This window comes from Balaenoptera physalus, assembly GCF_965194825.1.
Source record: "Balaenoptera physalus genome assembly, chromosome: 19".
Classification (NCBI taxonomy): Eukaryota; Metazoa; Chordata; class Mammalia; order Artiodactyla; family Balaenopteridae; genus Balaenoptera; species Balaenoptera physalus.
The window spans coordinates 44,187,223-44,205,625 of record NC_138900.1 but is presented as its reverse complement, the minus strand read 5'-3'; the positions used below and the strand labels follow the sequence as shown (position 1 = coordinate 44,205,625).

General features: G+C 39.1%; 1 protein-coding gene across 2 annotated transcripts in view; it reads left to right on the top strand.

Moving 5' to 3' along the window:
- Nucleotides 1–18,403, top strand: part of CDH8 (cadherin 8) — a 370,394-nt gene that overhangs the window by 198,611 nt on the left and 153,380 nt on the right. For both annotated transcript variants that reach the window (XM_082439484.1, XM_082439485.1), the window contains exon 5: nucleotides 12,352–12,519. In XM_082439484.1, the coding sequence (XP_082295610.1) occupies nucleotides 12,352–12,519 (168 nt within the window). The remainder of the gene's footprint in view (nucleotides 1–12,351; nucleotides 12,520–18,403) is intronic.

Here is an 18,403-nt window from a genome sequence, read left to right as displayed (position 1 = left end):
TTTATAAAGGTCTTTGACTAATAAACAAAACGCAGTAGAAGCATGACAGTGGTAGGAAACCCTAGAATATTTCTTTTGAGCCCAGTCGGGTTCCTGATTGTTACTTTGAGGGCAGTTGGGACAAGTTCTCAGCACATGTTTGATGCTCATGGTAGCAGCTATAATTATTAAAGGAAGACCCTCCCCTTCCTGGCCAAAGCCCTCTCCTGGAAGTAGGCGTGCCCCTCTGCCCCATGTTAAAGCGATGGAAGCAAATTGATACCTCATGTCTCTGAAGCCTTGTGTTATGATTTTATGAATGGTAACCTTATTCATTCACATGTAGAAATCATACAGCGATCATCTGTTGCTAAACATGCAGTGACTCATGGGGCAAAAGCAGAATTTATTAGCCAAACATTTCTCTAAAAATTTGAGGTTGAGGATTTAGTTAATTTGGAAAATTGTATTAACAATGGCAATCTCTTCGCCAATGCCTGTCTTACTTTCTGCATTTTATAGATACTTCAAATCAGGGTCAGTGAGTCACTGGAAGTTCCCTGAGGGAGGTCACTGAGTTGGTTTAGTACCTCTGGGTTAGAGATTACTAAAAGAGGAAGAGCAATGACTATTATTTGAAGCTAACAGGCAAACTTACCACGCAGAGTACTCTGAAGTCAGTGGTTAGTGATCATCTAGACCCTCCAAAGTGTAGAGGAGAGAAGTTGGTGTAACAGGAAATACAGAGAGGAATATCAGGTCTATTACTGTCTCAACCATGTTAAAGCTCACGGAATATAAATAATTTAATAAGACCACAAAAGTTCATGAGTCTTCATCTTTTAGCAGGAACTGCAATAGGTACCTAACTGGGTGGTTGTAAAAAATAACGATGAGGTGATGGTGATAATAATTTCAATACCTATACAGGTAAATATCTACTCTTCGCCAGCCATTGCGCTAGGCACCTTATATGCACATAGACTTTGTACCTGTGTAGGGCCTGGCACAAAAGAAGCTCAGTAAGATAATGGAGTATTATTATTTTTACTGTGATTGATCTTTACAATCACCCAGCAATAATGTAGAATTAGTGGTAGTTATAGTAGCAGTACTAGTGATCAGCTGGTTACTGTTACATTATTGGCTAAATATTTTAGATGCATTACCTTCCTTAATAATCATTTTATGAACACAAAAGCCTATGGGTAAGTACTATCTCTTTGTAACGGAGGAAAAAACAGGGGCTCAAAGATGTTAAAAAGTTACCCAGGCTATTTATGACATTTGGAATCGGAAGGGTCAGAAATCAACCCTGATGTCCCATATCGAATCCTGGACTCTTAAAACACCACGTTCCACTTGTCCATATCAGCAGGCTAAAATCAATATGACATTCTGGGTCTGATTGAGATCTGGGGTCAGACAGTTCCTGTGAGGCATTAGAAGAATGAAGGCCACTTTAACATTTGGGGATAGTATCAGTTTTGAGTATCTGTTAGGCTCTGTGAACAAGTGCTAGGTGCTATTTCATGTAACCTCAGGTGGGTGTTACTATCTCTGCTGTATAGATGAGGAGACTGAGGTTCCAAGAGTTGAAAATAGTTTCTTAACTTTATTGAGACTCAGGTCTCAATCCTGGCTCCATTTCTTAGTCGGTGAAAACAGAGCCTGTGCTTTATCTACTCAACCACCCCACCGTTCTCGTCTGCCTAAGTCCTGAACTGCTAAGAGAAGGCATCCAATTTTTTAGCGACCTTTGCTTTGCTTTTTTAAACCACCCATACTTATTATACATATAATTAGTTATTGGAATTATGGCTTAAGGAAAGAATAGTGCCATCCTGTTCGTCACAGAAATAATTCTACTTGATTGAGGAGTCCCTGGAAGTGTTTTCATTTAGGGGAAAAGAAATTTCACCTTAATTCTGAATAGGAATAATTGCGAGGATTTCAGTGTAACTCAAAATTGGCATTTTAAGTAGCATCAGTTATTGGCTAGCCTGTGTGTTGATGCTATAAGCAGTGGCTTTTGCAAAACTACTTAATAGGGGAATCCAGGAGCTACAGAAGCAACAGTCCGTACACTAAATGCACTATGAACATTGTATTGTAAAAATACATTGTAAAAATATAGAGATGGGGTATCATTGTTATTTCACTTACAACTATTTCTTATGTTATTCTATATGAATATGGAGATAGACACGGCTGTGATCCACGCAGTGGGAGAATTTTAAAGTTGTAGTTATTTAGTAAAAGAATATGCTGTATCATAAGACAGGAAATTCACATGTAAGGAAGCAATTTGTACACATTGAGATACTGGAATGATTTTCAGTGGTTTGATTTAAAGCTTTCAAGCCTGCTGTTCTCTAGAACAGTTTTCAAACACAAATGGGGAAGGTCGTGTAGAGGTTAATATATAAAATCTATATGAAAGAAGTCATGTTTGTCAAACAGACTCATGTTAAGATGCTGGGCTAGGATAGGAGGGGATTGTTGGAAAAGCAGCTTCCTAGCAGTATATGGAGTTGTTTTTGTTTTTTTTGCCAAGGGACAGTGTATTATTTCATTAATAATTCATAATGAAGATTCTAGAGACCCAGATTTGTATCCTTGCTCAGCCAGTCTGTGACATCGTCCAAGACCTTTCTCAGTGCTGGACCACATTCCAAATCCCTAATATTCATGTGATAATACATTTTCAATTCTGACAGATGAACTAAGTTTTCCTATGGATTACTGTAGGAAAATTTAGCTGTCATAACTATATATTTGCCAAGAGAATTAAATAAGAACGGAACTTCAAAAATAGAAAAACCAAAGTATCGCTGATAAAGCATATAGATCAAAGGAAATTTTTCATGAATTCATCCTTAACTAATTCAATTTTTGAAGTGTTACTTGTATACGTAGCTCATCAGCATCACTGTTTTGAGTGATCCTGAGAATATCTGAAATATTAGAACAGTGCACCACAAATTTATACTGAGACATTCAATAAATAACTCAAATGTCAATTATGAAATGGGTACGATATCTAATGAAACCATGAGAACCCCTGGCTTCTTTAATCTGCAACACACACACACATCACTAGCATTCAGGAAGTGCTGTGCCCTTCCTCTGGCAAACCAGCGTGACCTTAAGAAGTGACTCTTGCAATGGTACAGAATAGCCCTTGAGTCTCCCTTGAGCTTTGAAGGCAGCAAGACTTGGTTTGAATCTTGACACCCTCCTTCCCGACTTAACGGCTCTGTTACCTTAAAACTGTATCTAAATGTCTCTGGTCCCCAGATACATGACAATTGTTAATACTTATCAAGTGCTTACATACTCCAGGGCTGAGTCCCCGAAGCGGCTAGAGAAATTATCTACAATTGTCATTTTTTTCTGTCTCTCTTTCTTCTTCCTTTTTCACTCCCTTGTACCTTCTCTCTTGACCTTTGTGTTATTTTCTTCCTTCCTACATTTGATGATACCTATTATGGGCCAGAGACTGTGTTCAGTTCTGGGCATTCAAGGATGGATGAGACATGGTTCCCGTCCTCAGTAATTTACTACCAGGGTAGGATGACATAATAGGGCAAGTGGTGAAATGGAGAAGAAACAGAAAAGTAAGTGACATGAGGAAGTTCCTAGCAAAGATGGGTAAGATCCAAAAGAAAAGTCATTAGTTCTACCTGGGAAGGCTCCTTGGCTTCTGAAACATCAGAGCTGAAAGGATGGATGGAGTTTTAAGAGGTCCATAAAGGGCAAGCGTGGACGAGGCTGCATTATTTACACAGAGTTGTGGAGGCACAGAAGCATGTGGAAAGTCTGAAGAAGGGTAAGTATCTGGGGTATCAAAGGCATATGCTGTGTAGAATGTTGTAGTCAAGATGAGTCTGGGTACAAATCATGTAGCGATCTGGATGCAAAAAATATTAATTTTTGTTACATGAAAACCACTGTGGAGGCATTACCATTTTGAAGTTGGTAAGAGATGTTCTTGCAGCATTGCTGAATATAATCTTTGTTTCTTATATTTAAAATAACATACGTTTACTTTATTTATTGTTAGCACTGAATTAATATCTAAATTTTATTTACATATATATGTCTGTATATGTATATATTTATAAAATGTAAATACAAAAGCATATATATATATCTATATATATATCTGGGTGAATGTATATATGCCCATATATATATATGTATATGTATATATTTATAAAATAAATACCAAAGTATGTATTATATTTACATATATCTCTGTATGTGTCTGTATCTATATCTAGTGTATAAAGTAAAACATTTGGCTTTTTACCTCTCGTGTAATAATACCAACCTAAACTTTTATTTGGCAATTAATAACATTTTAAACATGAGATTGGTTTAAATTTCTTGATTGAGCTTCAGGAAATTTCAGTGACTTGCCCAAAATCACATGGCTAGTAATGCTCCTACTGAAATAGATTTTCATCTATATAATCCCAGACCATTTTCTAACAGATGCAGTCCTATACTTTCTATTGCAGAGTGCTGGGAAATGTGGCGGTGAACCTCCAATTCCTTCACAAAACACATCAAGTTATCTTCATTTATATTCTTTGCCAAATTGTTATACGCACTTATATAAGATTAATCATGGGATACATTATTTTTAAAATAAAATTTTTAAAATGTTATAAGCATTTTAAGTTACTACAGAATTTTTTTTTAACATCCTTATTGGAGTATAATTGCTTTACAACGGTGTTTTAGTTTCTGCTCTATAACAAAGTGAATCAGCTATACGTATACATATATCCCCATATCTCCTCCTTCTTGCATCTTCCTCCCACCCTCCCTATCCCACCCCTCTAGGTGGTCACAAAGCACCAAGCTGATCTCCCTGTGCTATGCAGCTGCTTCCCACTAGCTATCTATTTTACATTTGGTTGTGTATATATGTCCATGCCACTCTCTCACTTCGTCCCAGCTTACCCTTCCCCCTCCCCGTGTCCTCAAGTCCATTCTGTATGTCTGCGTCTTTATTCCTGCCCTGCCCCTAAGTTCTTCAGAACCATTTTTTTTTTATATGTTCCATATATATGTGTTAGCATATGGTATTTGCTTTTCTCTTTCTTTTTGAATTTTATTTTATTTATTTTTTTATACAGCAGGTTCTTATTAGTCATCAATTTTATACACATCAGTGTATACATGTCAATCCCAATCGCCCAATTCATCACACCCCCCACCCCCCCACTGCTTTCCCCCTTAGTGTCCATATGTTTTTTCTCTACTTCTGTGTCTCAATTTCTGCCCTGCAAACCGGTTCATCTGTACCATTTTTCTAGGTTCCACATGTATGCGTTAATATACAATATTTGCTTTTCTCTTTTTGACTTACTTCAGTCTGTATGACAGTCTCTAGGTCCATCCACGTCTCAACAAATGACCCAATTTCATTCCTTTTTATGGCTGAGTAATATTCCATTGTATATATGTACCACATCTTCTTTATCTGTTCATCTGTCGATGGGCATTTAGGTTGCTTCCATGACCTGGCTATTGTAAATAGTGCTGCAGTGAACATTGGGGTGCATGTGTCTTTTTGAATGATGGTTTTCTCTGGGTATATGCCCAATAGTGGGATTGCTGGATCATATGGTAATTCTATTTTTAGTTTTTTAAGGAACCTCCATACTGTTCTCCACAGTGGCTGTATCAACTTACATTCCCACCAACAGTGCAAGAGGGTTCCCTTTCCTCCACACCCTCTCCAGCATATGTTGTTTGTAGGTTTTCTGATGATGCCCATTCTAACTGGTGTGAGGTGATACGTCATTGTAGTTTTGATTTGCGTTTCTTTAATAATTAATGATGTTGAGCATTCTTTCATGTGACTCTTGGCCATGAATTTTTATAATATCTGCTTAATATTTTATGCATTTGATCTTTACAACCTTAACTGCTAATTTAATATTTCCCATTGTTACATATTTAAATTACTTGCCTTTTTAAAAATACCATACAAAAAAGTGAACATCTTAATCCAAAAATGTAGGGGTTAGGAGAAAAGAAATTTGTCATTTCCTTGGAATATGTTCTTAGTTTTAAAAATACCAGGTCAAAGTATCTAAGCAAGCTTTTGATTCCTGATACATTAAACACATTAGCTTTCTAATTATGTTATATTTTGCAAAAGCACCAGAGATATCTGAGAAATCTAGTTTCTCCAAATCCAGACCATTCTCTCTATCTACCTATCTACCTGTCTATCACCTATCTAATTGATAAGTTATTGGTCACAAAGAAAGGTAAATGCAGTTTTTTTCTGAACCCTATAAAGGTTGAACAGTTTTCTAATGTTTCACTTTCTCCTTTGCAATGTATCTGTGCGGATTTGGCATTATTGAAGTTATTGTATCAAAGCTATTATTCAGTGATAAGGTGGGCATGCCTTGAAGGGTCTTTGGTTGTATACCCTTCACCCCTCATAACTGGCAGCATGTAGTACAAATTCCATAAGTAGCAGAAAGTATGGGTGCAGGATATGACCCCCCAAAAGAATTTTTCCCTGATGAATTTGTACCACTTAGCCTCATAATTGAAAGACCCTTTTTCAGAGATTGTAAGATGATAATTGAACGTTATATTGGCAAGAGTTTGGGGGAATAACAGAGCTAGTGGTTTCATAACTAGGATAATGTGTTCAACAAGTCTTATTCAAATAGGAGTTTAGCACAGCATTTTATATCAACTGCAATCTTTGAACGGCACAATCTGGGAAACCCACAAAGAGTGAATTACAGTAATCAGCCTTCAAAATGACAAAGGAGTTAATCAGCATCTCCTTGCCTTTCTCATGAAGCCTCTCAATCTGGTGATATCACAGAAATTATAAAAGGAAGTCTTCGTGACGGATACAAAATGCTTCTCAAATGATAATACCAAAGACAATGGGAAGAAAAAAATAAAGACTCAAGTTTTAAATTTTTGAGATGACTGAATTCTAATCAGAAGTACTCCCTGAATGAGACATAAGGAATAGCTGTTTAGTACTTGGGAAGAACTTAGGCCAGGCTAGGATTTAAATTCTTAAACTTCTGCACAAGGGAAATCTCCATGTGATTGAATACAGTTAAGATGAAACCATGTCTTTTAAATACAGGAGAATCAAGCACATCAGTCTATTCACAGTAGGGTCGTGAATGCCAGCTTCAGAGCAAGATGATTCCCTCTTTCCCCTGTTAATTCTCCTGCCAGGGTTCACCTCCAATCTCATACCTTCCCCACCCCACTCCCAGTGCCAGGTTCAAAATCTCCATTGAATTCAATTCACAGAGAATGGACTAGTCTCATTAATTGAATTTTCTGATTAGATTAGATTTTCAAAATGGAGTTCCAGGGAAACACTTCTAGAATTTAATAGTTTACATTTCCCGTTTCTGAGTCTACTTTGCAGTTAATGTGACCAAGGATTCAGCAGCTCAGGCTCATCCTTCTGAACATCAATTGTGGATTTTTCTACTTGAAATATTAGGGCCTCCTATTTTCAAGGAAAAAAATGTGTCCCAGGGAAATTCTGTGACTTTTCCAAAGGCAACTAGTTAAGGTGTCTAAGTCTAAGCCCTAGACCCCTTCCTGAGTTGAAAATTTACAAAAGCCAAAGACAAAAGCTCTAACAGTTTTCATTGTATCAACTCCAAGTCATATGCTGAAATAACTAAATTGCTTAGAATAACTAAGTTGATTTTCTTTTTTGTGAGGTTATTTACCAAATGCCTACATTAAGGAGTTTTACTAACTGCCCCTGAAGAAAGCATATTGTATACTACTTGCCAACAAATTGAAAACTCTAATTTGTTGCCAATTTGGTGTAATGGAAGTTTAAACATAATATTTAAGCTTATGAACACATTGCTGGGCATTGAGGATGTGTGACTATAAGCACATGGGGAGACGTGGACACTACTTTTGCTTGACCACTACTTTGAAAACGAGGAACACAATCTATGTCTCGGGAGATGGTAAGCTATTTAAAATGAGCACCATCAAAAGTTGTTTTAAATTAGTTTACTTTGGCAAAAAGGGTGTAAGGATCTTTTCTCTGTCTTCTTAAAATCACAGGTGAAAATGGATAAAAGTGCCATTTAATTGAGGATTATAGTCACATTTTAGTCTTCATAGTTCAAAAGTTGTGACTTCTCAAATCAGAGAGGGAAAATCACTTATTACTATATTTTCTCTTCTGTATTTGGTGATATTTAATACCAAACAATTTTTAAAACAGAAGTCCTTCTCTTGTCCACAAAAGAAATAACTTAAAGCTACTAATACTTGGGAGAATATGTGGGCCAAAGCAAGTAATTCAGGGGAGAAGAAGTAGAAAGAACGTTTAAGGCAGTTTTTAAGCTTCTGTTTTAGGAGTTTATTAACATCTTGCCGTATCTATGCACATTAAATGATCTGCCTTTTGTATAGGAATTTAAAAAGTTAAGTAACATGTATAGATATGCCCCAACACAAGGAGAAAAATAGAAGGACCAAGGACACTTGTGGTTTTTCTTATCCTGCTTTTATGGGCACAAGGTAGCAGGAAAAATGTTCCAGAAACTATGTCTTGGATTTTTTAATGAGTTGCTGCTAGTTGTAAGGCAATGGGCTCAGGCAAAGCAAGAGCTGTTCATTACAGTTTGTACTGAAGCCAGTTACGTGTGTGGCACACCCTAAGGACATGGGAGACACTCCCCACTTAGCTTAAAATATCAGGAAACCTACTCTCAATGTTGTACAATAAAAGAAGAAGGTGTGAAACCTCCCAGGTGTGCAGCTTCCCAGATGGGTCATCGTGAGCAACTCACTTCACTGTATACGTATTATTCTCATGTTACAGATAAGGAACCAAATACCTGTCTTGCCGTCTCAAGGAGCAGTCCTTTAGACAGCTATACGCGATTACATTGATGTACTTTTGACCTGTAGATGTAAGAATGACATGGTGGAAACATGTTTGACACTTGGCTAATGAACCAATATCCTAACCATATCTTTTAGGGTCCTGGCAGGAGTTGGGTGATTCAGGAGAGTTTAATGAGGAAAGTACTGAGAAAAGTATGGCCAGGTTAAGAGAGCCCATTAAGGAATAGGGAAGCCCCACAAGGCCAGCAGCAGAAGTGCTAATATCATTCCTAGACCTGAAGGAGCCAGGGAAGGAGGCGCTAACAGACACTAGAGTTTTGCTCCAGTGTTATCCCAAGATAAAAACCGTAGATGGCCAAGCATGTGATTGAGGTACTGAGTGGTCTGGACCCTCACCCTGCTCCAGTCTCCCTGTCTCCTAGGGTAGTGTGCATTGGTGGCGTCTGACACAAAGCCAGCAAGTAGGTCCATCCATAGAGGTCACTCTCCCATGCCAGGAGGAGGTGCAGAATACTGGGGAGTGGATCTGGAAGAGCAGCTGGCAAGTGTCCAGCACTCTACCAGTATCCAGAGAAGCATTACATTCTGTTTGGGAAGCCAAAAGGGGAAGGGAGACAGTACGGTTGGGTAACTACTGTGGGACAAGAACTTTGCATGATTTATCTCACATAGTCTTAGAATCCCCTTGATGAGAGGCTGATTATTATCTCCATTTAACAGGGGAGGTGAGCCCTGGTGGGTTTAATAATGTGTTCATGATCACAAAGCTTGTAAGTGTGAGGATAAGATGAGAAACCGAACTTGCTTGACTTCAATAGGTGGGAGCATTTATAAGGAGACTCTAACTTGTCAACAGATGTGCATCGTAGGTAGTAGGACGCTGTGTACCTTGATGGTGGAGGACATCAACCTTTCTGTAATAGGTGGAAACCCAGGGAGCTCTTCTTGTCCCATTAAAGCAAGGCCCTCTGTCATGATGCTTCACTCATATTCTGATACAACTCACAGACACTGACCCAAGTATGCTATTTTCAAACGAGCTTCGAAACTATTTTAATTCCACGTGTCTGAGAGACATCACAGTTTTTTTTTTTAATTTACGCTCTCATGATATATTAAAAAAATGATGAGAATAATACATACCAGTCTTCTCTGACTCTGAGGAAGCTGTAAAAATTCTTCCAAGGAAGTAACCTAAGAGGATTAATGTGTAGACCTTAATCCATAAACTTCTTTGAAAACAGTTGCTGCCTCCCTTGAGGAATTATATCGCTTTTCTTTGATTATTAGAAGCTCTACATCAAATTCCAAAGTCCAATGGATGGCTTTAATTCATGATGACCTTAAATTGTGGTGGTACCTAAACTTTACAAACTACAAGTTACTCATGTTACTAGCACGGGGGTAAAACTGTTTTCTAATGCTTCTTACTGGAATTGGGCCCATACTGAAGATTCTGAGTCATGAAAATATACATCCATAGTGGAGTAACCGTGTTGGCATCTTGTCATGCTGATAATGAGGTTTTCTTATTGTTGTTTTTACTGTCTTTTGCCTAGATGTTTATTTTCCCCTCAGCAATGCCTCACAGTGATCCAAATCAGAATGATTGCTATATTTCTATTTTTCTCTTCTTTCAGTTTTTTGTTTATAACCATATACGTATGACCTATTGACTTATATTACAATATGGTCAAATCCTGAAACAAATCACTGTATTGAAAGATATCAGTATGTTACTATCCATATTTCCAAATAGGCAGGGTTATCCAGTTGAATGCTCCCTGAATGGGAAGCTCTGATATAAAGGTGGCTTCAAGGTTGAAGAAAGTGCATAAGAACTCAGAGCTTTTCCCAGAGCCTGCTCACTGACTGGGTGGATTAGATTTCCCTGGGCACTCTTGTGCCTCGGCTGATACTTGAATGATTCAGGGACTTGAACTCCTTGCAAACCTTTTACAGACAGATGATTTAATTAGAGCATATGAGTCCAAAAACACAGGATTACAACTTCAGACATGGCCAAGCGATTCACTCATCTTCAATTTGAATTGAACATTTATGATGTCCCTGAGGTTAGAAGTGGGGGGCAAATTGTCTTTAATGCAGAGAATTTTCTTTCACTTGGTCCAGAGAGGTAACACATTCATTCAATAGGGATATTCTGGACTAGTGACAAACACTTCTATTATGGGCTTTTAGTAATATGGGGTGGGCATCTTATGGCATAGAGTTAAGTAAAACTGCAGGGCACAGAAAAATATAGTATCATCATAATAAGATATCTGGATGTTTATTTGAAATGGGAAAAATAGCAATATCAGTTAATATGGGAATGCCCAAGTTACTCATAGTACATTAATTCAATGAAAAATTATGCAGCTGTAAGAAGTAATGAGTTGGGCCTCTAACCATTGACAAGATCTCAAAGATATCCATTGTGTGAAAAAAGAAAGTCTCAGAACAATGACTATACTGTGATCACATTTGTGGTTAAATGTTCACATGCACATTTGCACATTTATATGCATATACATGTGAAAATATACACATCAAACTGTTAGCAGTATCTATCTATGAAAAGAGGTATGAGGGTAGGGAGAGGGCTAAATAAAGATTTTTCAAAATAACATCAGGAGTATCTAAGAAGATTTTGAATCTTTAATAAGAATATTAAATTACTAGTGACACACACAAAGAAGAAGAAGATGAAACCCTGAAAATATGTCAGAAAAAATACTAACATTTTAGCACTGATATTATTTTATATGATTTTATGTTTACTTCCTTTTCTCCTTTCTGTATCTTCCCATTTCTCTAAAATATGTATTACTTTTACTCTAGTCATGATGTAACTAAACAATTAAAATATAAATGTAGTTGAACAATGCCTTAGGATTTAGACACTTGCCTATATTAACTCTGATTGGCGCTTTATTTGTCTGAGTTGATTCTAACAATGCATTTATTTCTTTCATCTCTCTGATGTATTTGTGAGCCTCAGAATGATTTCTCTTTGACCTCAGAGCCTTCCAGCTATTTGTGTATTTACTTCTCTTGTAGGGGAATTGGAGTCTGTGATAAACTGTAGGATTCTTTCACTTCCAGGATTTTCCTGAGTAGATGAAGCTATGTCATGATTTATACTTTAATTTGGTGGGCAAGAGTATGCCATTCAGCTTACTTTCTAATGTATATATTCTCAAGTTCTTTTTTTTATACCTTACAAAATGTATTTTTGCAAGTTATCCACTACCATCTCTGACTACAGTCTTTCTCAGTGTTGGCATCAGAGATGCACACCAGCTAAATGTCAAGAGAAAACAGAAAATTATCTGAGTGGGGTCCTGATGTATGCACGTGTGTGTTTCTGTGTGTGTGTGTGTGTGTGTGTGTGTGTGTGTGTGAGATTCACACATTGATTTTTGAATGAGCTGTCCGGCTGAAAGTCATTCTCCCATTTTTTCCCCTCAGCAATTATAAAAACTGCCCTTCCCAACATGGATAGAGAAGCCAAGGAGGAGTACGTGGTTGTTATCCAAGCCAAAGATATGGGTGGACACTCAGGCGGCCTGTCTGGAACCACAACACTTACAGTGACCCTCACCGACGTGAATGACAGTCCTCCAAAATTTGCCCAGAGTAAGTGAATCCCCCACACTGGTGAGCATCTAAGTATGATGTTTACCTTTGAATCGATATTCCAATTTTCAGTGATTTGAAAAACTGATAGCAATCACTAAGTGCTTATTATGTGCAAGGTATGGTAATTCATATATATGAAAGACTACGAACTCTCCTATCATTTTGGTACTAAATGTATCCTCACTTTACAGATTTCAAAGAATTTAAGAACATTTCTGAATATTAAGCATAAAGTAAACAATGGAGCTGAGAATTAGAACCAGCAAGTTTGGCTGCAAGATTTGTGCTTATTTCTCTATTGCATGGTACCTCCCATTAAGAAAACTCAAGAGAATGATTGAAATACACCTCAGATATTGTTCTATCAATAGTCCCACTTGTATAAAAGAAACTAAATCTCTAGAGCCTGAGGTGGGGAAGGCAGATATACAGTACTCTTGCTGCAGAATATACACTCCTCCTTCCCGTGGCTGGCAGGGCATCAGTGATCACTGACTCTGCCCGTTCCTACTAAAGCTGTGCTTGGCCCCAGAAACCTCTCAACAGCATTGTAGGCAGCCACCATCAATGAATCAAGGAGACGATCATTATTTGCCAACTTTCTTGTACTCTCATAGAACCCTTTCCTTCTGTGCATTTATCCAAGTAATGTGACATTAGAGAGATGATTTGGGAAGGACTTTCTGACATGGAGAGTCTTGAATTGAGAGAAATAAATGATGAATAGGAATTAGCTGGAACAAGGTGAAACTGGGGAAGGGAGGATGGACATTGCAACTAGAAGAAAAGGATGTCCAAAAGTCCCAAGGAAGAAGGGTGTACGGCCCTGGATGAGAATTGAAAAAATTTCACTACAGCTGGACCACGAGGCTGGAGAGTTAGGTTAGGCAGGAGTTAGCCATCCTTGGATTTGTAGGTCATTTTAAGTACCATGACCTTTATCCTAAGATCACTAGGAAGCCATTAAAATATTTTAACTTGTAGGTTAAGTAATAAGATTTGATTCTAGGGAAATCAGAGAAAATGGAATCTGGCCTTCTTCCAGTGTCTTTCCACACTGCAGCCAGGTAAGGGGTGCTTGTAATCATTCATGTAAAAGGTGATGGAAGCCCTGGCAAGCAAGGCTGGTCACAGTGGGAGTGGAGAAAGTGTATAAGGGTGATAGATATTTAAGAGCTAATGGTAACAAAAATCTAAGGATAGATTGCATTTTCAGTTGAGGAGGTGAGTTATCCTATTTCTGACATGAGAGATTACATGCATGCTGGTGCTCTTTGCTGGGACAGGAAATACCTTAGGAAAACCAGTTTTTGAAGAGAGACAGAAGAGAGGGGAGGGAGAAGGAGAGTGAGAGAGGAAGGGAAAGACAGAGGTGCAGTTTGAAAATGACACATTTGAGGTACCTTGGAGAATTTCTCTGCAAAAATGCCAAGGTAGAAAGAACAGAAAAGATGCATTTCATTAGGAAAAGTGGGAGTGAGAGCGGTGCCTCTTGACCAGTTTTGCTTCACCGACTCAGCTGTGGGAAAAGCACCAGAACCGGGTCCAGCTGGAAGTGGGGCCTCGGACTTAATCCACTGGAACATCTTCCTTGTGGATGGCATGAGGTAGAGCTTCAAGATGGCGGAGGAGTGAGCCGTGGAGATACCATATACATCAGAAATACATCTACATGTGGAACAGCTCCTACAGAACACCAACTGAACACTGGCAGAAGACCTCAGACCTCCCAAAAGGCAAGAAACTCCCCACGTACCTGGGTAGGGCAAAAAAAAAAACAAAAAACCAGAAACAAAAGAATAGGAATGGGACCTGCACCTCTGGGAGGGAACTGTGAAGGAGGAAAGGTTTCCACACACTAGGAAGCCCCTTCACTGGCAGAGACGGGGGTTGTGCAGGGGGGAAGCTTCGGAGCCACGGAGGAGAGCGCAGCCACAGGGGTGCAGAGGGCAAAGCGGAGAGATTCCTGCACAGAGGATCGGTGCCGACCTGCACTCACCAGCCCAAGAGGCTTGTCTGCTCACCCGGCGGGGCGGGCGGGGGCTGGGAGCTGAGGCTCGGGCTTCAGAGGTCGGATCCCAGGGAGAGGACTGGGGTTGGCTGCGTGAACACAGCCTGAAGGGGCTAGTGCGCCACAGCTAGCCGGGAGGGAGTCCGGGAGAAAGTCTGGAGCTGCCGAAGAGGCAAGAGACCATTGTATTGGGGTGTGCGAGGAGAGGGGATTCAGAGCACCTCCTAAACGAGCTCCAGAGACGGGCGCGAGCCGCGGCTGTCGGCGCAGACCCCAGAGACGGGCATGAGACGCTAAGGCTGCTGCTGCCGCCACCAAGAAGCCTGTGTGCAAGCACAGGTCACTATCCACACCTCCCCTCCCGGGAGCCTGTGCTGCCCGCCACTGCCAGGGTCCCATGATTGAGGGACAACTTCCCTGGGAGAACACGTGGCGCCTCAGGCTGTTGCAACATCATGTTGGGCTCTGCCGCCGCAGGCTTGCCCCGCATTCCATACCCCTTCCTCCCCCCACCCCGCCTGAGTGAGCCAGAGCCCCCTAATCAGCTGTTCCTTTAACCCCGTCCTGTCTGAGCGAAGAACAGATGCCCTCAGGTGACCTACACACAGAGGCGGGCCCAAATCCAAAGCTGAACTCCAGTAGCAGTGCGAACAAAGAAGAGAAAGGGAAATCTATCCCAGCAGCCTCAGGAGCAGCGGATTAAATCTCCACAGTCAACTTCATGTACCCTGCATGTGTGTAATAGCTGAATAGACAACGAATCATCCCAAGTTGAGGCAGTGGACTTTGGGAGCAACGATATATATATTATTTTCCTTGTTCTCTTTTTGTGAGTCTGTATGTGTATGCTTCTGTGTGTGATTTTGTCTGTATAGCTTTGCTTTTACCATTTGTCCTAGGGTTCTGTCTGTCTGGGTTTTTTTTTGTTTTTTTTTTTAGTATAGTTTTTAGCACTTGTTATCATTGGTGGATTTGTTTTTTGGTTTGGTTGCTCTCTTATTTCCTTTTTTTAAATTACTTTTTAAATAATTTTTATTTTTAATAATTATTTTTTAGTTTAATAACTTCATTTTATTTTATTTTTTCTTTCTTTCTGTTTTTCTCTGTTTTATTCTGAGCCGTGTGGATGACAGGGTGTTGGTGCTCCGGCCGGGCGTCAGGCCTGTGCCTCTGAGGTGGGAGAGCCGAGTTCAGGACATTGGTCCACCAGAGACCTCCCAGCTCCATGTAATATCAGACGGCGAAAATCTCCCAGAGATCTCCATCTCAATGCCAAGACCCAGCTCCACTCAACGGCCAGCAAGCTACAGTGCTGGACACCCTATGCCAAACAACTAGCAAGACAGGAATACAACCCAACCCATTAGCAGAGAGACTGCCTAAAATCATAATAAGGTCACAGACACCCAAAAACACACCACTGGACACAGACCTGCCCACCAGAAAGACAAGATCCAGCCTCATCCACCAGAACACAGGCACTAGTCCCCTCCACCAGGAAGCCTACACAACCCACTAAACCAACCTTAGCCACTGCCAGCAGACACCAAAAACAACAGGAACTATGAACCTGCAGCCTGCAAAAAGGAGACCCCAAACACAGTAAGTTAAGCAAAATGAGAAGAAAGAGAAACACACAGCACATGAAGGAGCAAGGTAAAAACCCATCAGACCAAACAAATGAAGAGGAAATAGGCAGTCTACCTGAAAAAGATTTCAGAATAATGATAGTAAAGATGACCCCAAATCTTGGAATTACAATGGAGAAAATACAAGAAACGTTTAACAAGGACCTAGAAGAACTAAAGAGCAAACAAACAACGATGAACAACACCATAAATGAAATAAAAAATTCTCTAGAAGGAATCAATAGCAGAATAACTGAGGCAGAAGAATGGATAAGTGACCTGGAATATAAAATAGTGGAAATAACTACTGCAGACCAGAATAAAGATAAAAGAATGAAAAGAATTGAGGACAGTCTCAGAGACCTCTGGGACAACATTAAACACACCATCATTCGAATTATAGGGGTCCCAGAAGAAGAAGAGAAAAAGAAAGGGACTGAGAAAATATTTGAAGAGATTATAGTTGAAAACTTCCCTAATATGGGAAAGGAAATAGTTAATCAAGTCCAGGAAGCGCAGAGAGCCCCATACAGGATAAATCCAAGGAGAAACACACGAAGACACATATTAATCAAACTATCAAAAATTAAATACAAAGAGAAAATATTAAAAGCAGCAAGGGAAAAACAACAAATAATATACAAGGGAATCCCCATAAGGTTAACAGCTGATCTTTCAGCAGAAACTCTGCAAGCCAGAAGGGAGTGACAGGACATATTTAAAGTGATGAAAGGGGAAAACCTACAACCAAGATTACTCTACCCAGCAAGGATGTCATTCAGATTCTACGGAGAAATTAAAACCTTTGCAGACAAGCAAAAGCTAAGAGAATTCAGCACCACTAAACCAGCTTTACAACAAACGCTAAAGGAACTTCTCTAGGCAGGAAACACAAGAGAAGGAAAAGACCTACAATAACAAACCCAAAACAAATAAGAAAATGGTAATACGAACATACATATCGATAATTACCTTAAATGTAAATGGATTAAATGCTCCACGCAAAAGACATAGACTGGCTGAATGGATACAAAAACAAGACCCATATATATGCTGTCTACAAGAGACCCACTTGAGACCTAGGGACACATATAGACTAAAAGTGAGGGGATGGAAAAAGATATTCCATGCAAATAGGAATCAGAAGAAAGCTGGAGTAGCAATTCTCATATCAGACAAAATAGACTGTAAAACAAAGACTATTACAAGAGACAAAGAAGGACACTACATAATGATCAAGGGGTCAATCCAAGAAGAAGATATAACAATTGTAAATATTTATGCACCCAACATAGGAGCACCTCAATACATAAGGCAAATGCTAACACGCGTAAAAGGGGAAATCGACAGTAACACAAAAATATTAGGGGACTTTAACACCCCACTTTCACCAATGGACAGATCATCCAAAATGAAAATAAATAAGGAAACACAAGCTTTAAATGGTACATTAAACAAGATGGACTTAATTGGTATTAATAGGACATTCCAACCAAGAACAACAGAATAGACTTTCTTCTCAAGTGCACATGGAACATTCTCCAGGATAGATTATATCTTGGGTCACAAATCAAGCCTTGGTAAATTTTAAACAATTGAAATCGTGCCATGTATCTTTTCTGGCCACAACGCTATGAGACTAGATATCAATTACAGGAAAAAAACTAAAAAATACAAACACATGCAGGCTAAACAATACACTACTACATAACCAAGATATCAGTGAAGAAATCAAAGAGGAAATAAAAAAATACCTAGAAACAAATGACAATGAAAACACGACAACCCAAAACCTATGGGATGCAGCAAAAGCAGTTCTAAGAGGGACGTTTATAGCAATACAATCCTACCTTAAGAAACAAGAAACACCTCAGATAAACAACCTAATCTTACACCTAAAGCAATTAGAGAAAGAAGAACAACAACAAAAAAAACACTCCAAAGTTAGCAGAAGGAAAGAAATCATAAAGATCAGATCAGAAATAAATGAAAAAGAAATGAAGGAAACCATAGCAAAGATCACTAAAACTAAAAGCTGGTTCTTTGAGAAGATAAACAAAATTGATAAACCATTAGCCAGACTCATCAAGAAAAAAAGGGAGAAGACTAAAATCAATAGAATTAGAAATGAAAAAGGAGAAGTAACAACTGACACTGCAGAAATACAAAGGATCATGAGAGATTACTACAAGCAACTATATGCCAATAAAATGGATAACCTGGAAGAAATGGACAAATTCTT